This window comes from Astatotilapia calliptera, chromosome 10 (genome assembly GCF_964374335.1).
Source record: "Astatotilapia calliptera chromosome 10, fAstCal68.1, whole genome shotgun sequence".
Taxonomy (NCBI): Eukaryota; Metazoa; Chordata; class Actinopteri; order Cichliformes; family Cichlidae; genus Astatotilapia; species Astatotilapia calliptera.
The window spans coordinates 10,947,967-10,973,425 of NC_137431.1; the positions used below are offsets into that span (position 1 = coordinate 10,947,967).

Here is a 25,459-nt window from a genome sequence, read left to right on the forward strand (position 1 = left end):
ACATGGAAAGAACCACACAACTCTACGGACAAAATGAAGTTGGACAGATATTTGCGCTGTGCCCTGCTTCTTCAGACCCTGTTTAACTGATGACTTTGGGGGACTATCTGTCAGTCTTATGAATGGTCTTTTATGTTGAAATATTAATGCTGTTGCATTTTCCAGACTCACTTTATGTCCTAGAAAGCTTTGATGTAAGTCAGGGTGCACTAGGTTAATGGACCAACAAATAAATGATTCTGCAGTGGTAACAGACAACTTGTCAGTATTGCTGTCTAAAAGACCAGGTCACGTCCTCTTTTAAAACACCCAGTCGTATTAGGCTCATAAGTAGGCACCTTTCCTTACATAACTAGTCAACTTAATGCTGTCTGAATTTCATTTAGCCTTTGCAGGCTAGGGCCTCTCTCTAGTGAGTGCAAGCCTGTCCAAGACTCACTCTTGTTTCACTTTCCCTCTTCACCTTCTTTGTCTCCTTAGATAATGAGGTTCTTTTTCACAGGTACACCAGTTGTTCCACTAGCTGCTATTTAAGCTACCAAACAAAGCCTACAGAATAAAATAAAAGCACTTACCTCTTCGTGTTTGTGCGTCTTCATTTCCCCAGGTATGTAAAACAGGCTGGTGTAAAAGACTTAAAGCCAAGTCTAAATGCAGGCGATGTCATTATTTTATAGCCATTAGACTGGACAATCCACGTTTATTGTTATAATTAAAAATAAAGCAGAAAAGTTTCCTAGGTGGCACATTGTGACTCGTTTTAGGTTTCGGTGATAGTGACCGTATGATTTCTTTTAACCTTTTTGCGGCAACCAGGCCGTGGGTGCCGTTCAGCCCTTCACCAATTAGTAAAGCACACCTAGCTCGGCAAAATGAAATCCGCTGTGATGTGACAGCAGATTAAAGTAATGGTTCATTAGTGTTTCAGAATGTATTGAAGTAGCACTTGGAAAAAGCATTTTGCATAGTGCCTGAAAACTTCAATATGGTATGGATGGTAACAAAACTAGACGGTGTGAAAGTGTGAGAGGCTGAGCTGCTGTTGCTCCTGGCCTCATCTTAAAATTGTCTTGTTAGCCGTATACTTTATTGGATGTGAAAGATAAAAATTAACAGGATTGTGAGCTACTCTGTACAGAGTGATTCCTTGTTCATGATTTATTGTGTTCTGGCTTGCAGCCATTGCTCTTTTGGGAAGCGTATTCGATGGAGCTGTGACTTGGCATCTGACGGTGAACAACTGACTGTTCATAGCTGAGTAATGGATATTCTTTCCTCGAAAGCCTTTTACAGATAATTATTCTGAGTTCATAACATGACCATGAGATTAATCTGATTTCTTCGAATCTTTGATGACAGCTGTTAGCATGGTAATTTTTAATATGGGTTATGGAGAAGAAAAATGAACTTGGATTCATTGTGAAATTTCTTTCAGTGATGAAAGCCTTGAAAGCATCCCCTCCAGGTACCAAGTGTGTTGAGGCTGCTGTGAAATCCAACACTTTAGACGGTAATAAGGTGAGCGAGCGCTGTCTCAATGTATCTGTATCTACTTGTTTTTCGATTTCATTTTCCCCTGAATTTATTGGCAAAGGACCGCGATAAAAGGATTGGTTTGCTCCAACAATCAGACATCGGTGAGGTGCTTAAGAAAATGTATCAAGCGAGCAGCCAGCAGGTTAATCATATAACAATTACTGCCATCCAAACAAGTGGAGCATGCTGTGACATGAATAATGCAGGTTACCCCCACCCCAGGCCAGTTAGCAGGGTGCATCGTCACCTAAATCTGATTTCTCACGTGATAATTTAAATGCAAATGGATTTATAGTAACGAAACTGGGTCCAGACTTTGAGCCTTATTGCTTATTTTTATTAGCCCAGAGTTGCCTCAGGGCAATTTATCTTCTACCGTATACGTTATCTTCCCCATTTCATTATATCTGAATTCACATGTCCTTTCTCTCTGGCGAGCCAGTACATGGCGTATCTATTGCACGCTTTGCCAGGCAACGCTCATTTGTATTCCCATAGCAATGTCACTGTTAACTGATTGGCTAAACATGTCTCACTGTGTTCAGCCTTAGTTCTGTGCAGCAGCATCAATATAGCTTCAGAGTAAGATGACGGCAAATCTATCAGTCCGGCTTTCACGTACATCTAAAGAGATATGTTCTTTTTTCTTACTGCACCGTCAATAATGGCTTCTGCAAGGATGTTTTAATTGAAGTAGAAGACGTACACAGTCTCAGATGTGGACTGCCACCATGATGAAATTGGTTCCTCCATTTTTGCGACTGGACCATTTTTTAAAATTTAGAAATATGTAAGGAAAAGAAAAGGCAGCATTTAAAATAAAGCATTTACACACAAAAAACAGATGATCAAAGTGTCTCCAGCCTAATAGAAATCTACCATTAGTGGGGGAACTCTGTAAACAGTCAATACTTTAAACTGTTCATCTTCTCAATCCTTTCCTTCTGGTGCCTACTTCTTCTGATTGTCAGCCAATTTGATTCGCCTCCTACTGGGCAAAGACTTTGTTCCAGCTGTAATCATAATCCATTGAGGAGATGCAGAACTTGTCACAGTCTGAACTGGGATATTAATTTTCCCTCCATGTGGGGACCTGCTTTGCTGGCCATGTAATGCTTTCAGCTTTGAAGGAATTTTGCCTGCTTAAGCCGTGTGAAAATACTCCATTTGACATCTATTTTCTGCTAAGAATATATTTGTGCTAATGGTCAGAGAAAAAACATCTCTTATTTACAATGAGCAGCACATTTAAAGCTCGCGTGTTTTCGTTTCCAGTAGCATGCAAAAAATTTGTGGCTTTTATTAGGAACTATAAACGATCCAAATGTGGTACTTTCGATGTCTGTTAGTAGATCTAAAATTTGTGCCTCAGACAAAATCTTCTTTTTTTCATCTTGATAAATTAATGCTCAAGGAAATATTAGTTGACAATCAGTCTTCTAGTGATCAAAACATGTAGCATTTCATGCATTTTTGAAAGGACACCAGATGGAAATTTCATTTCTTTATGTGATCTAAAGTTATTTTTTCTCTTAAACAACCTCTGATCTTGGACAAACAGGGACTTGGTTTCGTTATCCCAAAAAGCTTTGTGAAGACTTTTTTCTATTTATTTTATGATGGTGTTAAAACTGCATTAGCAGAAAATTACTTGATTGCTTCTCAACAGCTGACAGCTGGGTAGGCCTCTCCGCAACCCTGAATCGGCTAAGTGGTTAAGAAGATGAATGGCTGGATGGATGACTGATTAACTTTTTCTGTCATTCATATTTTTCTATTATTCACACAAAGCATTTACATCCTCAACGATACCATAGAGGACAGAAATATTTTGCCTTTTGTAAAAAGTAAAAAACATAAACAGATTCTGGACAACATGGCGATAAATATATCTGTGATAGAGCAGACGTATCAGTGAGATTCTATCAAAGGTGCAGAATGGAAATGTCAAGACTCAAGGTCTTCATTCTGGATTGTTCAGGCTTTGAGCTGCACACAGTGTAACAAGGCCAGCGTTAACGCATGTGCACAGGTGGTCAGTGCTAGAAAAGGTAATGCTCTTCACCAGGAGTCCTTGATGAACTCTGACAGATTACACCTACGAGGCAGCCACCCTGTCTCCGGTTTAACATCTGCTTTCCAGTTTTTCAAGCTGTGGCGGCGCTGACTTGTGTGCAGAGCCGCACTAGTTTAGTTATAATTGTAAAAGTCGCACTGATTTACATGATTATTCTATTTATCTGATGAAATCTCTTCCTCCCAGCAGAGTAATGAATGTTATTGCAGGCAAAATTGCCCCATTACAGTATCCTTATAATCATGTTTGATTTCAGCATTTATTTTCTCAGCTCCACTCTTATAATAGGAATTACTTTTACAAATAATTGATAGCGACTGGAAAATATTGTGAATAATGGGATGCTCTCTATGACATATTAGCTTTGTTCGCTTTGCTGGGTTAGAGTGGGAATGCATTTTGTTGAGCTCTGTTGGAATCAAATTCCAGCCATTTCTTTATTGTATGCTTTGCAGATTTAATAAATGGATCTCAAATACAGTCGACTCAGCAGTATTTATAGAGAAGCTGTGCTCCATGTGTGCAAATGTGCTCAACTGGGTAAGCTTTATGCTGCAGATCTTTCCCATTTGTAGCTTGACAGGTGAGAACTTTTGATGGTGTATAGAAATATTGAATCAAGGTGTTAGCCAAATCGGCTTTATTCAGACCGAAGGGACTGTTGGATCAATCTGGCTGTGAATGTATTCTGCTCTCTCACTCTTACATGTGAAAGGGGAAGTAAAAATGGGTCGTAATTGATCAAACTGGCCGGGGAGCGGCCTTATATGGCTCACTGGTGCATTTGAACAGTGCGGTAGCTGCAAGTATGTACAGGAATTTGCACTTTCTCTCACTGTTTTATCACTTGTTTCCTCGAGAGAAGCTAAATCCCATGAAAGCTTTGCCTTGTGGAATATCAAATCTCATTTGATGTCACATGCACGTACTGTCACCACACTGTGTACATTTTATTTCCGAAAAAGTTTCAAGTACTCTCTGAACATCAAATGACAAAGGTTTAAGGGCTGTGACAGTGTTTTGCTTTCAACCACTTTGGTCTCATTTTTTTGGAAGCCAGATATCTGTTTTTCCCTCTCTGCTGTCATGTAAATGTGTGCGCTCGGCATGAAAAGTCCAAATCCGTCTCTATAAAAATAACTCCATCTGTTATATATTTTTTATTATGTCCTTTATGCTAATAAACCACTGATGTCATACATTTTTCTGGCCCTGTTAACATTCAGTCAGGAGAGGATGTTTCCTTAAGTAGATCTCGGTAAAAGCAGGAAGTGAGAGACTTCGATTCCTGCCAAGTTCAGCACTAATAAAACCTCTTCGAAGTCACTTCGCTTTATATTCAGACACGATTAAATATGTTTAGCTTTCATTAAACTGGACCATCAGGCCACTTTAGCTGTTTCACGCCATAATTTTATCATTCCTTTCACCACTTGTGAACAACTCTGCAAATGAGTCAGCCAAGCCTTAGCAGTGAGATGGAAATAACTGAATGAAATATATCGTTCTCTCTCCTCCCTAAAAACAGCAACATAGACTTATTGTCATGTGGCGCTGTGTTCATAATGGATTCATTTTACTCTCATTACATGTCTGTGAGGAAGAAACCCAAATCTTGACAAATTATCTCTGGCGTAACATAATCGTGATGGGTCCCAGTAGAAACTGTTTTGCCTTGCAGCCCAATGCATTGATCATTTGGTTGAGAACAGTCTGATGATCATTATATCACACACAGTCCCAAAGCAGAGAGGAAAATCGTGCTTCTTCCCTTATTAGAGCTCCACCTGTCTGCTTTGTAGAAGGAATCATTTACAATGGTGGTTCCCAGACTTTTTTATTTGTCAGACATGGCCGCAGACAGATGAACTCACTCCACGTTCCAAATAGGTTATTATGAACTGGACCACATATCATTAATACACATAATACATCATTTGCTAGGAATTAATAAAGTATTCTGATTCTGATTGCACAGCAAAGTTTACTCTCAAGCATTTTATGGTTTTTATTTTTGTTTTTCCAGTTTCAAATTTCAGCCATATTTCACAATATCTAATAAAGTTTCACATTTTGCATTTAGCTGGATTCATACTCTCAAGCCACTTAATAGCAAATAATAACCAAAACCCATTTTTCACTGTTCACTGTACTTTTTCAACCATTCATTATATTTTGCAAATACAGTTAATCGTTATTTAGTATTTTAGCTGCCAAAAGAGCATAAATGTTTGAAAGTTTTACCATTAATATTTCAAATGACCACGCTGTTTCAGCTCTTATTTAAGCTAACGCTTTGAACTATTTATCAAGTTATTTTTGCTAACTTTCCAACTGTCTACTAGCATTTGCTATTTGAATTCCTTATCCAGGAGGCTACATTAAGCTACTTAAACACCTGTTGTTTACTTTAAGCTATTTTAGCTGTTCATTTATTTTCTTAATAGCTCAATCACACTACAGCAAAAGTACGTTGGCAGCCTCCTTTCAACTTTGAAAACAGTCACAGACTGAAAGTGAGTGCAGACTTGGTCCCCATTTCCAGAGCAACCATTTCAAAGGCAACAAGATCATGAGTTCATTGCACTTGGTGATATCAGCAGTTGATAACCAGTTAATGTTTTCACTGGTCTGACTGTAGGGAGTTATTTCAGCAAACCAATCGATGTGTTTTTTCTTGATCTTTTCTAATTATTGTTCGTGTTTGTATTCATGTTATTACTATTAATTACCAATGACATGATTGTTTTGTTTCATTACTTTAGGACTGTTTTATTTAGTCAATGATTTGTTTCAAGAGAAAGAAACGTATTCAGTTTCAGTACTTGTGCTTTCTTACGACTCTAAATCTGTGGGTTTCTCTGTATTAACTACACTGAATGAAGCTATTTTCAATTCCTAACTTGTCACTCGGTTTTGCAGCTGGGAGTAGCTCCACATGAATGTACGCTTTTAATTCTCTGTGCTTTAATATGATTTTAGACAAACCCCACGATATTAATGTGTCCTGCTATCCTGAACACTAGTGATTCCCTCAACTTTGAAGCAATGAGTCTTTTTTGATGTATGTTGTAAATAATAGACTGCTGGTAGATGCACAGTGCATAATCATTGCATCAAAGCAAATATGACAGGATTTGGGGCTATTTTTAGTTAACAGCCACATGGATTAGATAGCTATAGAGCTGTGCCCTGAATTCAACAATTACTGGAGTGATTGGTATTTATTGGCTGATTAGATTTCCTGTTTTTATTAAATGTTCCTCGTCGTCCCGGCTGTGCAGTAGCTGCAGCAGTAGTATTTTGCACACCGTGAAATGGCCTGTATAATACATTCAGTTTGAATTTCACTTTCTTTTATGTTTCAACTGGCAGTGTAACTACGAACAATAAACAAATTTGTCTCAGAGTGACATTTCGCTTGTAGGAAACTAGGCCCTGACACTTTTTATTTTACCACCTATTATCACTCAGCATAGTTGCCCATTCAGATAATTCACCTCCTTTGCGTCAAAGGCATTTACAGCCTTTAATTCTGTAAAATGTGATTGCATTATTCATAACATATGCTTTTATCCCCAGGAAAAAAATAGACTGACAGCAGAATTGAAAACAAATGTTAGAAGAGCAGGAAACGGAAAGTGGTTTAGGTCTACTGTCACTTTAGGCGAGCTATTTTTAATTTGCCAACAAAAGCACCATGTCTTTATTCCCCCTCCTTCGTTTTCTCTTTTTCAAGCCCAATCTGAGCCCCAGGGACGGCTGGAGCCCTCATTTACATGACAGGTATTGGTAAATCTGGTGCAGAATTGTATACAGTGAATAGAAGCCAGCCTTTTAGTGCCTGTTTGCCTTTTTTATTGGAAAGGACTTAAGGACACTTAATAAGAGTGATGTCTCGTATGCTTTCTAGATGAATTAACAGATAGATTATGGAGTTTATGGGCTGACTAATGAAAATAATTAGGTCATCTTTTTTTTTTTTTTACGTAGTCATTTGAAATAGTCAATATTCTGTATTTTCATCTTTTTAACTAGAAAATACTTTTTCAGCCACAAATTACAAAGACTACTTGTGGTGAAACCGTGTTATGACTGAGCCTAAGGGCACAGAAATGTCTACATATTTTCAAAAGATTTATTCACCCCGGACATTTGAAGCCTTAAAGATGACACATATGCAGTGATGAATATGAGTGGAAGTGACTCGAATAGGTGGTAATATATGTCAGGAAATTAGCAATGCAATTTTCAGACAGACGTTAGAAGACAAGGAAATGATACCTCTGGTACCAGAGGGCATCAAGTAGCTTTTATGGGAACATAAAATCTTTAATGGCTAACGAGCCAGGATTATTTTTAACAAAAACACAGCGCAGAAGGGAATGAAAGAGAGAGGCAGAGCCTGGAAACCGAATGTGATGTGTGTAAAGAATAAAACAAAATCTTGCATGGCAGACTGCAGCTTTCTGTTTGACCAGCATTTCTTAAGCACAAGATTGGTATAATTTGACACTGGGTCTTGGCATGGCCTCAAGCATGACATGTGTTGAAATGATTAAAAGTAGCATTTCAGCTGATTTGCATGAACCCTGCTCAATTCAAATGGCTACATTTACAATTCACCTCCTAATGTGGCTGCTCAAGTAACCCAGTTTTAGGTGAATTCATGTGAAATAATGAGAGTGCTCTTGAATTCTGGTTCAGTTGTCCTGATAAGATTATGTGATAGGTGGGCATGGAAACATGTTCAGATCCCGTCTCTTTCTTCTTTAAAGAGACCATCAGGATTGCGTTTCCATGTTAGAAAAAAGCCCCACTGTAATATTTCTCATCCAAAGGTATACGTGATGCTTTATTTAACAATGACAGCCACTGGTTTATAACAGAGACTGTAAGCATACATCGATTAGGCATATATGACCACCTTCCTAATATTGTTTTTGGTCCCCCTTTTGCTGCCCTGAGAAGTCGAAGCATAAACTCTACTAGACCACTGGAGGTGTGCTGTGGTGTCTGGCACAAAGATGTTAGTCACAGATCCTTTAAGTCCTGTAAGTTTCAAGGTGGGGCATCTTGTCATCTTAATAGGATTGAGATCTGGGGAATTTGGAGGCCAAGTCAACACCTCAGACTCTTTGTTGTGCTCCTCAGACAATCCCTGAGCCATTCTTGCTTTGTGGCAATGCTAGTGCAAGGTGTTCCCCAGGTAAGCGACGCAGCTGGCGATCCACATGATGTTCTTCCATTTCTCCAGGGGTCACTTCTGATGCTCGTGCTTATTGTTGGCGTTTTCGTCACTGGACAGAGGTCATATAGGCACCCTGTTTGGTCTGCAGTCTCTTCTGCAGGCAACAAACTGTATTCTGACATCTTTCTATCAGACCAGCAGTTTTTGCAGGTCTTCAGCAATTTGAGGTAGTGTAGCTCATTTATTGGACTGGACCACACGGATCAGCCTTTGCTCCACATGTGCATCGGTGAGTCTTGGTCTCCCATGACCCTGTCGCTATTCCTACCTTGGACCACGTTTGATAGATACTGACCACTGCAGACCGGGAACATCCCACAAGAGCTGCAGTGCTACTTATCAAACAGTTTGTTCATTGCAGTTTGCATTGTGATGCGGTCTTAGCTATTTAATCTGACAAGGAAATTGTGAAGGCTTGTCCTAAATGCCACCAGCAGCAACACTGAGGCATCTCTTTATTTGCTACTTCGGGTCTTGGAAAAATTTAGGTGACAAACTGCCAAGAAGCATCAAAGACTGTTTAAAATAATTGCCAATTCTCGCAAGCACAGCTGCCAGTATAAAGACTTAAAGTAGATGTGGATCTTGGCTTATCTTGGTGCTTAGCTACTTCAGTCAATATTAAGACACCCTTATTGAAACGGCTTCACCTCAGCTCCATCGCAGATATAGTGTAGGAAGATAGTCACAGGTTGGAACACTGTTAATGCGACTGCATGTTTGAACACCAGCCCGAGTTGTATTTTTGCATCCACTCATTTGTTTACTCCTCCTGTAATGATCAGTGCTCTAAGGTAACATAGAGATCAGTGATTCCCCTGAGGAAAGGGTTTGATCTTCTCTCTGTACGGTGGCAATGGAGAGGGAGGGCTGAATCTCACAAAAGCATGATGAAAGCCTTGAAATTGCCACACGCCTGCTTCACGTGTGTGCGTGCATTCATGTGACTGCGTGACTGCTGTACCCCAGTCATCGGGCTTCTTGTTTCTCATCTTCTCAGTGTTTTCAGACTGCATTCAGTAGCAGCTTTGCCAATTTTTGAATGCATTCATTTTTAATGCAAGGTAATACCTTTCTGTAAATTGCCCCGCTTCTTATTAGCTGCATTATTAATGACCGTTTTAATTTTAAGATAGCAGTTGTTCTGCATCATAAAGAGAGCGCATATACTGTATAAAGGAAACTGTTTTATGTAGGTACATGTACTAATATGTTTGTTTGAGTGCAACAGCAAATGCAGAAGATCCTAACATGAAGCAACAAACTGAACATGTGTGTCATGCAGTGAGTGGTAATAATAGCTTGTATGTTTTCAGCATCATTTGTTTTGAGAATATGTATTTAGAATTTTATGAATTTAGTTTCAGTTTAGCTGTAGGTAATAGTTACATAGACATGAAGGCATAAATAAAGGTTAGTTTTTTTACTCTAGCCTAACAGCTGTGGAAAGAGTCACAGTATGTGCGTGATTTCACTATGAAGTTGCGTTTATATAGTGTATATGATGTCCCTCACAGACAGGCCCAGAGAGAAGAGATCTCCATTTTTGAGCTTTTATTTACATGCATATCCAAGTCCTTTATTTGGTTTTTGGATGCAGTTCTTTAGTTGTTGTTCTGGGTTCTTTTCTGACCTCCTGATGGGTCGTGAATGTGCTCTTAGATTAATTTTGGTAGGCCAGTCACTCCTGCAAAGGTTCACCACTATTTTAAGTTCTCCATTTGTGATAATGGCTCTTACTGTGGTTTGCTGAGGTCCGATGACCTTAGAAATGGCTTTATAACCACAGATGATGTCTTTGTTTCCCATCTGTTCCTGAGTTCCTTTAGGCTGTGGTACGATCTGTTTCTTTTTGAGATCTTTAAGCCAGCTTCACTTTGTGAGGCTGTTTAAGTGATTTCTTGATTCCACATGTGTAGCAGTAATCAAACCTGGGTGTGGCTGCTGAAACTGAACTCAGCTTTCCAAAAACGAATTTACTAATCACAGTTACAGTTATTTTTTCAGGTAGATTTGGATGGACTTCTTCCTCCTTTATAAATGAAATCATCATTTGAAGACTGCATTTTGAAACATTAATGTATAAGAAATATGAACAAATCTAAGAAATTAACAGGGGACAAAATCATTTTCACGTCATTGTACATTTCTAGTTTGTGCTGTGTTAAACACTATGGATAAATATAGTTAGACATGTCCTTGTAAAATTGATGTTTGGACATTTTTACAGCAGAATTAATGGGCCTGCTCATTCTGGAAACCATGTGTTTATATACTGTTAATCCAATTATGAACTATTACTTTCAATATCTGCCACCAAAGACATTCATGACAAACAATAAAACAATGAATTGAATTTTAACTAAGCACATGCATCACTTCTTTGTCTACAGATGGGCTTGAGCCCAATAATATCATTCCAGCCAGGTCTCAAATCATAAAGTAAATTGGATGTGGAGTAAGGGATAAAAAAGACATTCAGAAAATTAAATGAATGTTACTGTTGCGATAATAGAATTTCAGTCAATAACAATTCTTGATAAAGTGAAGCATTGTTGCAAACAATTTGCAAACACTTGAAACCTGAGTTGAGTGTTAAACTCTGTTCTCTGTCGTGTTGCACACCTGCAGAACAAGTAGAATATAAACCTGTGGTGGCAAAACAACAAACTAACAAGCTGTCTTTGATAATTACCACAGCAGTCTTTATCTAAACCTCATCACATTTTCCGGCAGATTATTTTAAAGCAAGTTTCTAACAAGTGCATGTTGCGTGTTCACAGCTGAGCCTATGGAGCTACATTTTAAACTTTGCTGAAGTCAGGAAGATGATGTGACTTCACTGCAGAACCCAAGGGAGGAAGATGAAGGAGAGGATGAAGGCTGCCACAGAGCCGTTTAGGTTATCCTCTCATGCACACAATGTCTTGAAGACGTTTTTCCCCATCCTGTGCCCCACTTAGACTGGCAGCCACAGTTTTACTGCATGGCCTGAGTTCTTCTCCCAGATAGCCAAAACCCTTGGGCAACCATTAATTAGCGCACAGTATGCGAAGTTGTTTATATAGCCTATGCATGCTTGTTAAAGAGATAAGGTCTAATCATTAATTAAAGTAAAGTATATATTAAGTACTAAACCATGCAGTTTACAATAAGCATGTGCTTAAAGGGATTCTGAAGGCTGTATAAACAGTATTATTACTGACTATTGTAGTCAAATAATTATGTAGAAAAAATAATTATTACTGGTTACAATTTCAGTTCCATAAGTGTACATCTTTAGCAAAGAGTCGTGCCTTATTTCATTGTCTGGTGTGCTAACCAGGCTCGTTTTGGATAAGCAAACGGAAACTCAGAGGGGACTGTTTCCAGCACGGAAGAAAATGAAGTCTTTGCTGATGGGGAACAGCTGTCTGTGTTCTTACTCTGTGCACCAGTAAGCTGCAGTTTTGTGTGGTTGGTGCATTAAACTGCAAAACTTCTGCAAGGTTACACATGTATACAAAGAGTGTCTTTTGAGATCACCTGCTGATGCAAGGAGATGCAAAATGCAAAAATACTGTGAAATCTAACTGTCTTTGACACATTTGTCTTCATTGCTGTTCTGTTTTTGTGGTGATGCAAAAGAACCTTATAAGCCCATGTCATTTCAAATCACTAGTGTCCTAAAAGAAATTCTCTATTATGATAAGAAAATAAAGGCGCAGAATAAATGAAGCCAGCTCTCGTAAATAAGTCAGGCCATCCCTGTTAAGCACAGAGGAAATTTATACACATTGCTTTTCTGAGTATTATTTGGACAATGTGTCATTTTTTTCTTCCACACTGATCATTTAAACACTGAGTTGGACATAAAGCGTCTTTTGATTTTAACCCACATAATAGACAGACTCACAGGATTATGTGTTTAAGACTGAAAAACACCATAAATACCATGAATATAACTTATCGAGCACAGGAGAACAGGCAGGTTATTGTTGAGGCTTTGGTGAGTAATTTAAAAGAAAAGCAGTCTTAGGTTTGGTTTGATCAGTAATCAATTCTGTACTTACAGTTGCAAGAAAAATTTTGAACTTTTCACATTTTCACTGAATAAATTGTAATGATTCAAAAGGCAGGCTGGGAAAAATAAGTGAACCTTTGTGCTAAAGCTATTTAAAGTCAGGCATTCAAATTAAGGAGATGAGATTAGAAGTGTGAGTTTTAGAGGTGCCCTGCCCTGTGAATTCAGCCATGCAAAACCCAGTTGCTGAGTCTGCTTTTCTTGAGAAAGAATGACTCGTGCAGCCATGCTTCAATCACGAACGCTCTCATCGCACCTTAGAAGAAGCTGGAAATCCTCCAAAAGCATTTCTAAAGACTTTGGTGTTTCTTTATCCACAATAAGAAAAGCTGTCAACAAATGGATGAAATTCAGTAGAGCTACTAGGTGTGGGCGTCCTACTAAGAGCACACCAAGAGCACACTGTGTAATTTTAAAAGCGTAACAGAAAGAATAGAAAGAATAAACACCTGCAGAAATCTCAACAACTTGCTAAAACATTTGTTCACAGTAGAATCAGTCAATTGCTATTACAAACCTAAAGAAAATATTTTTGCTTGTTGGTGTCGATTGTTGGTGCATCGCATGCAAGAATTTTAAAAAGGAGATTTGGGTTTGTGTCCAAATTGCAAGACAAGCTTTGTCAGTTTAGAAGTATCTTCTCTATTTTCTCAATTTTGCCTCAAGAGCCTTTCTGAAAAGATCAGACAAAAGAGTTCTCCTAAGTGGCCCTCATCAAATACATTCACTGCTATCGTTTTGTTTTTTGGAGTGGGGGAAAAAGGAGACTTTGCGCACCAACATCAAGAACTAGCCCCAACTGTGAGGCAAGGTGGAGGGAGCAACTTGGTTTGGAGCTGCTTTTTGACCTCAAGGGCTGAACAGTTTGCAATAGACTGTAAAGTAAATTGAATTAAACAGTGTTACAGTGTTACAGAAGTATGTCAGGGCAGTCTGGGACCTACAAATAAAGAAAACCCAAGGCACACAAATAAAGAACCGAATAGTTGAGAAAGAATGGAATTCAGACCAAGACTCCTGAACATAATCCAACTTAGATATTGGGGCATCACCTATGGTAATTCACGTTAATAGAACCTCTGTCACCTAGAATCCATAGTTTTGGGTCCAGTTCAATTTGGATCCCCATTACCCCTGAGATTATTTGAATGGCCCGTCTGCAAAATTCTTCTATCACTGCGCAATTCCACAGCATGTATAGGAGATTGCCATCTGTGACCTTACATCTCAAGCATCTGGGGCAATAATTACTATCAATTTTATGTCGTATGTAAGGGGTCTAATATATCCTATGAAATATGTTAAATTGCATTTGCCTGTTCCAATAAGTGGTGCCACTCTACCTCTTCATAGACATAGCCCAGGTCTGTTTTAAAGAGGGCTGTTTAATCATTAAAAGGTTTAAAAAACATTATTATCCGGAGCTTTTAAACAGCTACAAGAAAACACTGATGAGGACGGTTTCTTTTTTTTCTTTTTTTTCATCAGAATTGTTGTCTAAAGGCAAAGAAAGATGCCCAACGGATTTACTTTACCAAATTGACCATCCCAGCCTTGCCGTAATGGTCCATTTGATTCACCTTTTATTGTTTATTTTATTTTCACTTACTGAATACGGGACAGACTTGACTGGGGGAAAGAAAGAGGGAAAGAGAAACAGCTGAGAAGAGGGACGGGGGAGAAGGGCAAAAAACAAAAACCAACAGAACGGGCAGAGAAAAAAAATGCATATATCAATCACCTGGGTCACCTGCTGAGAAAGAAAAAAGAAAACAAGCAAAAGAGAACAAGAGTAATAGAATAAACAACATCACAATGATATATGGGAATATGACAGTAAATACTAAATATTAAACATTATTGTGCAGCACATAAGATCAACAGAACACAGTGTGCTTTGAGGTAGGAGCCAAAAAGGGTGTAGTTTGATGAGGACGGTTTCTACTAAAAGAGGTTCTGAGTTACTATATTTAGTCCAGTTGTTTGTGTTATTTCATCATAGCGTAGTCATGTTGTTTGTTTATAATCATGACTTAGATCGGACAACATTTTGTGAGTAATACATTCAGAAGTCTGAGTAATTCAGAATCACATTTATTGGCCAAGTATGTGCACAAATACAGGGAATTGGGCCTTGTTATTTTCTTTGCTCTCAATGTATTTTGCAGAGTAGACAGACTAGAACAGCATCCATCTATCCATTCTCTTCCGCTTGTTCAATTCGGAGCCTATCCCAGCTACCATAGGGAGAAAGGGCTGGATACAGCCTGGACAGGTCGCAATAACAACATGTATAGCATATTTATATTGATATGTGCAGTGGTGCAGAGTGCGAAGATGAAATAAATTATGGAATAAATAAGGAATGGAAAACTGGATATTTTGGTTGAGTCTCCAAACATAACACCATCCACTTATGTCTCCTCTTTCCTTCTGCAGACCTGCGCAGAGACTATGGCTGCTGCACGTTGGAAGCCTCAGTCAGTGGATATTGGCTTTTGGCTCCTCCTGCTCCTCAGCCTCATTCCTGAATGCAGGTACACAAAAATATATATGTCACGCTGTAATGCCCATTCAAGTTCAGTACTCGGGTGTCTGCTGCTGATGTGGGGTTGTTTTTTTTAGGACCTGTTTGATCAGGCTCGCTTCTGCAGCCTAACCAACTTTTTTTATTTGCATGGAAAATTTAAGAAATGTATGAAATTAGAATCTTAGTTGTGACTGTCAGATGCAATAACTGTAATGCTGTATGGATTACTGAACCACCTATACATTGCACCTGCTCTGCCATGGGAACCCATGCCATGAAGCTCCCGTTGCACAGTTTTTGTGCTGATGTTAACACCAGAGGAGATTTGTTACTCTGCACTTATTCCGTCCGCAGAGCATTGGCAACTTGTTGAGTCTTCATTTAATTTTCCGTGGTCTGAGTTGCTGTGGTTCCTAAATGCTTCCATTTTGCAATACTACCACTTTGAGATTTTAGTGGAACATCCAGGAAGGCAGAAATTTCACAAAGTGAATGTTGCAACAGTGGCATCATATTACAGCACCCCACTTGAGTTCAATGAGTTCTTCAGAGCGACTCATTCTTTCCCAAATATTTTTACAGTAAAGGCAGACTGCAAGGCCAGATGCTCAGTTTATTCACCTGTGACAGTGGGACTGAAAACACCTGAATTGAAATGTTAAGAATTATGGCTCAATTCTTGTGTATATAGTTCTGCAAGAGCTTAATAATTCAGTGTATAGAGAAAAACTCATCTTCTTTTGTTCTTGCACATATTGAAGTTTTTGTACCCAAGGACCTCAGAGCACTGTGACTCTTAAAATAGAATACATGACATGTGTCCTCAAGAACAGAACAGACATAAAGTGAATTATCCTCCCATCTAAATGCACCTAGTGCTGTCTTCACCACTCGTCTAAATTTCACTGACTGCTGAGTTAATTTGCGTTGTGCAGCACAACATAGCTATGATTGTCCATTCACAGCATTTTCACTCCTGCATCCTGTGCATATTTTTTCAGGCTGCGTGTTACGAGTCAGCGAAAAAAGAAAACTCCAGCATGTCTAGGAGTCATTTTAATCATACTCCTTGTAATTTCAAACGCAGAGATTGCACAGGTTGCCTTGTTTGCATTGTTGATAAGGTAGGATGTTATGGCAGGCAGACGCGACGGAGTGTAAATCACTTTAAGATTTTACACGCTAGGAAAGGCTTGCCGAACCTGGAAGAAAGCCGGTCGGGGAAGGAAATCAGAACACTGTGACAGGGATTAGCCCAGTTTGCTTTGTCACTGTGCCACTTGGCTCTTCTTGCTTATTAGGAGCACACAGTGCTTGTAATTACATATATTAAATAGAAATGTGGGACCAGGGGAAGGTGCTGGCCAAGCCTGGCAAGACATCTTTTTACAAGAACCTGTGCCCTGGTCTTAAAGTAGCTTTCAATTCAGCCAGGTTCATACAGTGTATGTAGATCAACAGATCTTTAGTCAGTGATGAACACAGACTAAACTGACTGAAAAAGTGTCCAGACATATAAGACAGAACTTAACTCTAACAGTCAGCTGCACTTGTGCCACATTGTTGTATTTATAAAAAAAAGTTTGACATTTATCTAAATAGATGCAGCAGAACCAGGCAAATTACTTTATTTAAGACATTCTTCTTCTTCATGAAGCTCTGGAGCCTACTTCTTTCAGCCGGCCCAAACACACACGCATGCACACAGTTCTTATTTTGCAAACTTATTGTCTCCAGTAAACAGTGTCTCAGTGACTTCACTGAACGTTTTTCACAGCTGATCTCTGGAGGTGTCACACTACCTCGAGCTAGAGTTTGCATCAAAATTTGTATCCGTACCATAACTCAGTCAAACAGGAGCACGCCGGCGTAACACACATTTTTAGAAAGAGTGTTACCTTTTCTTCTCGAGGTTTTGACTAAACTCCCCTGGTCTTAGAAAACAAGGTGTTCCCTTCATCTGCAGTACTTGGCTAAGACTGATCTAATTTTAAGGTTTACTTCAGTTTAAAAGCATCTGGTGATGGCAGCCATATCTCTATGATCCAAAAGCTCAGGCTGCAGACTATGCTAACGTTTAGTTTCTAACATATCTGATATGAGAGCACATATCCCTTGCATGGCCATCTGGCTTTGAGCACAGCAGCCCTACCCACATGCTGCTGCAGCACTGCCCGAGCAGTCAGAGAAGGTTTTAATGCATGTGCCTGATGTGACACGTGACAGGGACTCACTAAAAATCATCTTCCAGTTATTTCAGACGCAATGTAGCACAGCAGTCTCTGCTTAAAACATTTTTCTTTGGTTTAACTTGTACTACATGAGGCTTCACATTTGCTTATTTGAATAAAGACTTTTTTTATGTGTTGCCTCTCCTGAAATCTAAACCTAAACTGAAAAATGGATTTTTTTGCATCTGAAAGTAAAAGTATATTTTAATTGTCCATCAAACTTTGGGTATAATCCTCAGACCATGAGCTTGCACATGCTCCCAGAATATCTGCATATCAGCAAAGCTGTTTCTCTCTGAGAACTGCCACCTCCCTGATGCCCACTGATGCTATCAACAAGCTCCAAATCGGCTTTACTACAGTTGAAGCAGGAGACTTTCCTAATGGATTAAGGTGTAACAGACAAATCCTCTATATAAGGATCTGTCATTCTGCACATCAACAAATTTCCTCACCCCACACTGAAAGTCAGGGCATGATTAAGCTGTTATTCCCAGCAATCCATGGACCACATATAAATGAGAAGTCTGCATAATGGCGAAGGTCCATCAGTCCTTCAGCTTGCCTCGCTTCCACTCTGCCTTCCACTTATACAGTCAACGCTTAACAAGTGTCGACAGTCAGGCCATCTTGTTGTCTGTTTTGTTTGTAATCTATTGCCAAGCTTCTGGATAACATGGCACATAATCAATAGCTATAAGAATGAAAGTGCTATATGTACACTTTGCCTGTATATTGGCTCTGAAGTTGCCCAGGCTCTGCTGGCTTTGTAAGCTCATCCCACATGAATTATTTACAGCAGGGCAGAGAGGGGCATCACTTTGAGAAGTGACCAGGTCAACAGTTAACATTCTGTTTCAGTGGTGTTGTCAAGGTTAATGTTTCACGGGTCTGGACAAGGGTAAGGTATTCATGGCGGAACTGCTTTCCTGATTGAATGACCAGCCAAATAGTTTCTCAGAGGAGTCAAAAGAAATAGAAAGTCAGAGGTTTGAGAATCTACTTAATGTCAAATCATAGGTTACCTGTCAAGATTTGCCAATTGTATACATTACGTTTCCTTTCTAATTTGATTTAATTAGTTGGCTTATCAGTTATTTTGGCTTAGCCAGTGTTATAGGGGCCTCAATCATTTGAACAATTGAGTCACTGGTCAAGTGGTCAAAGAGCACACACACACACACACACAGATCTTTTTTCAATCAAGTTTTTCATTGAACATTAACGTCCTTTTTCACATTCAGGGGATTTTTTTAGTTTGTTTGTTAAGCAACTTAACACTGACCTATGAGCCATTCAAGTTTCGACCATAAAAAGGCACTTATGGGATGAAACAGTGTTGTGTCTACACATAATAGAAAACTTGGCAAAGAACCAATGACGTCTCAGGCACTTTTTACCTGAAGCCTTTTTGCAACACACAAGTTCTTTTCCAATTTCTTTAGCTGAAGCTTTAAAAAGGGGAAAAATAGCAGAGTTTGACATGAAGTAGTAATTCTGCACCAAGCTGATTCCCAGAAGTTGATTTATCTCAGCATGATATGCAGTGCATCCTCCAAAAATATGAGGAAACTGAACAAATGGAGGACAAACAAGTGTCAGGCCAAAAAAAACACAATGTACAGCAGATAAACGGTATCTGAAAGTCATGTTGTTAAGAAATATGAAAAATTCAAGTCTGAAATAAATGGTACAATAAATGGACTGGTCCTTTTAAAACACATTTCTACTCTAGCTGAGTACCGTATTTCCCGGACTACAAAGCGCACCTAAATATTAGCCGCACAAGCTAAAATCAGGGGAAAATCCTGTTTTGTACATACATTAGCCGCACCTGACTAAAAGCCGCAGGTGTTTCAATGTTGACTTATCATATGTAAGAGAATATGCACAAAGGGAATTGTCAGGAAAGAGATGGCTGTTTGGAGACATCACTTTTATTAATATTTTGAAAAACAAGTTATGGGTACATATTTGCACATGTAGTACATAACAATAACCTACAGCACACCAGAACAATAGATTCGGCCTACCTTTTAGGCTCAGGTGCAGTGACACAGCTTTAACAAGAAGAAAAGTCAGTCATTCACCATCATCTTTCTCTTCTTCCTGCGCACTAAAACCACCAAAGTCCTCTTCTCCAGTGTCGGATACAAACAGGCTCAGGATGGCTTCGTCATCCACTCTCAGCTTCTCTCCTTCGTTGTCACTTTCAAAACCAAAGAAATCCTCGTTGTCAGTGTCAGAGTCGAACACCCTCAGAAGGGCCGTGGCGGTGTCCTCCTCTCCATCATGCAGCAGTCCAGCCCTTCAAATCCGTTGGTGATCGTGGATGTTTTCACACTTTTCCACGCTGTCAGAATCCACCGGTGGAGTTGGGCATAACTTGCTTTTCGCAAGTTTATTGCCGCTCATCATCCACGCCTCCCGCTGAACGCGTAGCGCTACTTTGAAGTTTGTTTTTCGAGCTACTTCGTACGGCACTACGTTGCCTGGCGGACGGACATGTGACTAACATACCACTCTTGAACCCCGATCCTTCCGCCAGGCAACGTAGTGCCGTACAACAGCGGAACAAACAAAACAAATCGTCTTACGATATGACAAAAATCATGGACAATCCATAGAAAAGCCGCACCTGACTAAAAGCCGCAGGGTTCAAAGCTTGTGCAAAAAGTAGCGGCTTATAGCCCGACATTTACGGTAATCAAAGCGCTTTATACAGCTTGCGTCATTCACAGAAGTTCTTTTTATCTAACATTCACACTCTGATGGATGCATAGACGAACATTTTGGGGTAAGTATCTTGCCTCCAAGAATACTTCGCATGTAGACGTGAGCAGGCAGGGATTAAACCAGCAACCTTCCAATTAGTAGATGACCTGTTCTACCTCCTGAGCTACAGCCACCAATAGTACTTGACAGGTGTAACTTGGCCTTCTGCAGATCCATCTAACATGCAGAAAAAACCTCATCAAAAGTAGTCTCAGGGGAAGGGTGGCTGTCAAGAAGCCATACTTAAGGAAAGGAAGCAGGGAAAAATGTATGATAAATTATACAAGAACTAAACTGACAGACAGTGACAGAGGTCTTATGGAGTGATGACTCCAAATTTGAACCTTTTGGTTTAAAATCATTGTCAAAATATGTGGAGGAGGTCAAAAGAGAGGTACAAAAGTGAGTGTCTACAGCTGTAATAGATGTTGAATACAGATTTAGATACAATACATGCTCCGTCATGACAATGATTGCAAACATACTGCCAATGCACTAAAAGCATAGATACATACATAGAAAAACACACAGTGGATCATCTAGATGGAGAACAGAACAAAAAGCACACAGCATCCAAAGACGAGTTTTGAATGTCCTTCTAGAAGCCTGGGGAACTATTCCTGAAAATCTCTTCACCTAGTTCCAGTTTTCCTAGCAAAATATAAAAAATTAAGGCGTGGCTCAAGAGGGAGAGAGAGAAAATTGCAGGGGCAGGGCTGTAGGTCACTTGGACCACAAACCAGCTCAACCACAAACCGTGCCAAACTGGGTCCTTTAAGAGCACCAGCAAGACGCTAATATAGAACTGAACAGGGATCATGGACAAAATATACAGTTAGATCAGGTACAGCATGAAAGGGAAAAATTTTTATTGATCCGTGCTCTAATTACTTTGAAGTTTCAGTCAATTTTATATTGATATACTGAAGATCTGGTCAATAATGTTCCAAGCAACCAATTAGCTGACATCCCCAGCAGGCATGAATCAAAATGAAGACAGAATAGATTTCCCAGTGTCTGTGCAGCTGGGTGTTAGACACAGACCGCTCATTCCTGAAAATGCACAAATGTTGAAAATAATGTGTGATCCTTGTTAAAATGGCCCCTCAGATATTACCAGTTTATAGACTTGTTGGATTCAATTTTGCTTTTGTTGTTTTAACATAACTCTGTGGGTTCTGTTCCTTTCTTTTTGGGAAAAGCTCTGACTCACTTTCAGTGGAGCACAATCATTTTCAGTGCATCCCATATTTTTTGCCACCAGCAACATCCACCCCCGACCCCTTCTGAAGTTGAGTCTGAGTCAGTAAAGCTATGGATAAACAAGCCGTACAGATTAAAATACTTAAACGTAGCGGTGCCTTTGAAATTGTCACGCCGACTCCAGTGTTGTGAACAAAAGATTGCAATAGGTTTTCATGGACTATATAGACGTAGATATACAAAAAAAGTGTATAAAAACGTTTTTTTACATCTTATGAGCTAATTTGTATTTTTCATCAAGTGATATGCATCAAAGTTTATTTTTTAGATCATCATCATAACTGCATCTGTGAACTCTGTCCCTCAGAGTACATGGGCTGTTTCAGTTTGAAAGTGATTTTTGTTTTTTTTATTTAGTTTTTTTTTTTTTTTTTTTTTTTACTCTTCATCTGAAAACACAGTAGAAGTATTACAGTTTACATACTGAATTACACATTATTTGCTTGAAATTTAACAAGCAAACAGGTTCAAATAGCTGTTTGGTCAACAGCCAAAGACTTTATACAAGAAGAGCAGCTTTAGGGTTTGGCTACCAGGGGAGAAGTATGTGGAAGTCAAAGGGAAAAATTTTACTGAAAAAAAAAAAACCTAATGCAAAGAATAGTTTATGGTGAACGAGGCAGGAATAAATAGCAATCGGGAGAAATACATATATACAAAACAAGAGAAATGCAAACAAGACAGGAGGAGCTGGCGATGGCCTCCAGGGATGGCAGAGGGCTTTCTTTACCAGGGCATTTATAATGAGAGGAGATTGAACCTGTCTGTGCCTCCTGAAGTCCATTATGAGTTCTTTTGTTTTAAGCAGAGGTGGGAGCAAGTCATTGTTTTGCAAGTCTCAAGTAAGTCTCAAGTCTTTATCCTCAAGTCTCAAGTCAAGTCTCAAGTAATGTCAGGCAAGTCAGAGTCGAGTCTCAAGTCACTGGTGTAAAAGTCCGAGTCAAGTCACAAGTCTGAAATTTTGAATTTCAAGTCCTTTCGAGTCTTTAAAAAAAAAAACGAAAAAATAATGTTGCAGTTATGCTAAATGTAAATATTAGACCATGTAGTTTTTAAATCTGTGTTTTTCTCAACACATGACAAAATAGTGAACTTAGAAAATATACACAAATTGTGAAATTGCACCTCTTTAGAATGCAGCTGAATTAAACCTAGCTCCAAGAATAATTTTCACCGACAGTTCTGAGATAAGCTGCATGTTATTCTTGGATGCGGTTGTAGGACCAGCTTTAAAATCGCATGACAAAAATATCATACATATTAAAAAAAACTGCATCACCAACGTAGCCTGGACAACATTTGCTAGTTAGATGAAGTCAGCTATCTCATTGTAGCATATTTATATGCATATTTATAATTATACGGTTCTTGGAGTGAGTGCATACACTCATGAAGTTTAGTAACTTCAGGTCACTGCAATAAGCCCAGGTACAGTTTACCGCCGGATGGGTGCAGGACCTTGAAATGCACCGTGTAGAACGAAAGACCATCGTACCCAGGGCCGGCCCGTGGCATAGGCCGTATAGGCAAATGCTAAGGGCGCTGTCCATCAGGGGGCGCCACGCCAGTGCCACAAATGTTGAAAAAAAAAAAAAAAAAAGTTGGTACTATTATTTCTAAATACAAAAAATAATCCCACGTTAATGAAAATGCAAAGTAAAGCTTATTTAATAGAAATATTATTTGTTACAACATTACACTACACTGCTGATGTAGGGGGGCGCCACCTAAAATCTTGCCTAGGGCGCCAGATTGGTTACGGCCGTTTCTGATCGTACCTATCATAAGTTTACCAGTCTCACAAATTGTCTTCATAAATACACATTCGTTAACCGTTTATTAATAGGACCTTTGAGCTCAAGGGTAATTAATTAGTAGTGGAAATAATTTCTGGTACGCGTTACAGAAATGTAGCAGTGACAATAATATTGTATGCTGTAATCGTACTGGGCAATTAGTGATACAAAAAACCTGTTTTATCCTGTGAATAAAAGTATATGTTTTTGTCAATGTACCATAATAACAGAAGCAAAACGCAATATTGTGTCAGGACAATTCACTATTTATGCACAATAAATAAAGGAGCATAGCGCGACAATTTCTGTTCAGCGCCAGACTTGCTTGTAACCTATATCACCAATTATGTTAAGAACATGACGTATTAACTACTAAAAAACACTGACCTTCGTGTAAATGCTTGGAGCAGACTAACCTGTGAGCTGGAGTGTTCTGGGACGTTATATTTGATCTTTGAATGGCTGCAATCCAGGCCATCCGTCGTGTCTTTGTTACTTCGGAAATATGGCTCGAACAATTTCTCTTCAACGACGTGATCCGATAACAACCGATCTCTTTACCCGTCGGCTTCCCGTGGCTGTCATGCGACCGGCTATTGCAGTTAATAATACAACAGCTTCTTGACATTTTTGTGTTTCTTTTTATCGCTGTGTGACTGATTTCAATTGAAAGCCTGCGTGCGCTAGTACCTCTTGCCACAAGTTCCCAGAATCCTTTGCGGTTCTACCCCTGAATGACGTCACATTTTCAATCTCTATATAATATGCATGTTAAATTTTATATTTGGGGTGAAATATCAAGTCTTTTCAAGTAAACCGGTTCAAGTCCAATTCAAGTCCCAAGTCATTGGTGTAAAAGTCCAAGTCAAGTCACAAGTCTTAGAACATTTTTTCAAGTCAAGTCTAAAGTCATAAAATTAATGACTCGAGTCTGACTCGAGTCAAAGTCATGTGACTCGAGTCCACACCTCTGGTTTTAAGAACGTTCAGCTTCAGGTTATTTTCTAAGCACCAGTGGGACAAGTTCTCTACCTCCATGTACGATGTCTTATCCCCATTGGAGATGAGCCCACCCACAGTGGTGTCATCGGCATACTTGACAATGACGTTGGTTGGATGGGTTGGTGTACAGTCAGGGCAGACCGATTGAGGCCAGTTGGTTAGGAAGTCCTTGATCCAGGATCAGGTGGCGGGGGGATCTGAAGGTGGTCCAGTTTGGTGGTGAGGATGTCTGTGATATTTCTTTATCACAAAATCAAAGGGAGCACAGTATCTTTTGCTTTCAAATTCAGTTACCACAGAATCATTTTTAATTATCTAAAAATAATTATCAGCAAGCTCATAACTTGCTCACATATTAAGTTTTACTCTCATTAATATTAATGTGATATTTACCTTATAGTAAAACTTAAGCTACGTTCACACTGCAGGCGAAAGTGCATCAAATCCTGCTTTTCTGACCCTATGCGACCCATATCCGATCATGGTATGACAGTTTGAACAGCACAAATCTGATATTTTGAAATCCAATCTGGGTCACTTTCATATGTGGTACTGAATCCGATACATATCTGATGTTTTAGAAAGCGACTGCTGTTTGAATGGTCAACATTAAATCCGTCTTTTACGTCACTCACACAAGACAAAAGGCAATTATCAGCGCCGGAGAAGACAAACAAGAAAGCATGGCGGCGGACACTGGAGACGGAGCGAGTCAGTGGACTTGATTAGCATGTGGGGAGACAGTTCTATTCAAGCTAAACAACTCTGTGTCCATATATGCCTCTGCACGGAGGTAGCAGCCACTACTCCAAACAAAGCCATTGTTAAAGCACGGGCTCTCTTTTTTTCTCAGTGTCCTTTTTTCTCTAATTAATTTGTCAAAATTCTGTCGGTTACGACTGCAGAAATCGATAGACTGCTGCAACAACACCTAC

The 25,459-nt window shown here is 39.3% G+C and overlaps 1 protein-coding gene across 2 annotated transcripts in view; it reads left to right on the forward strand.

The window, feature by feature from the left end:
• Window positions 1-25,459, forward strand: part of gabra3 (gamma-aminobutyric acid type A receptor subunit alpha3) — a 125,256-nt gene that overhangs the window by 15,443 nt on the left and 84,354 nt on the right. For both annotated transcript variants that reach the window (XM_026181152.2, XM_026181153.2), the window contains exon 2: window positions 15,367-15,464. In XM_026181152.2, the coding sequence (XP_026036937.1) occupies window positions 15,382-15,464 (83 nt within the window). In that variant the 5' untranslated portion in view covers window positions 15,367-15,381. The remainder of the gene's footprint in view (window positions 1-15,366; window positions 15,465-25,459) is intronic.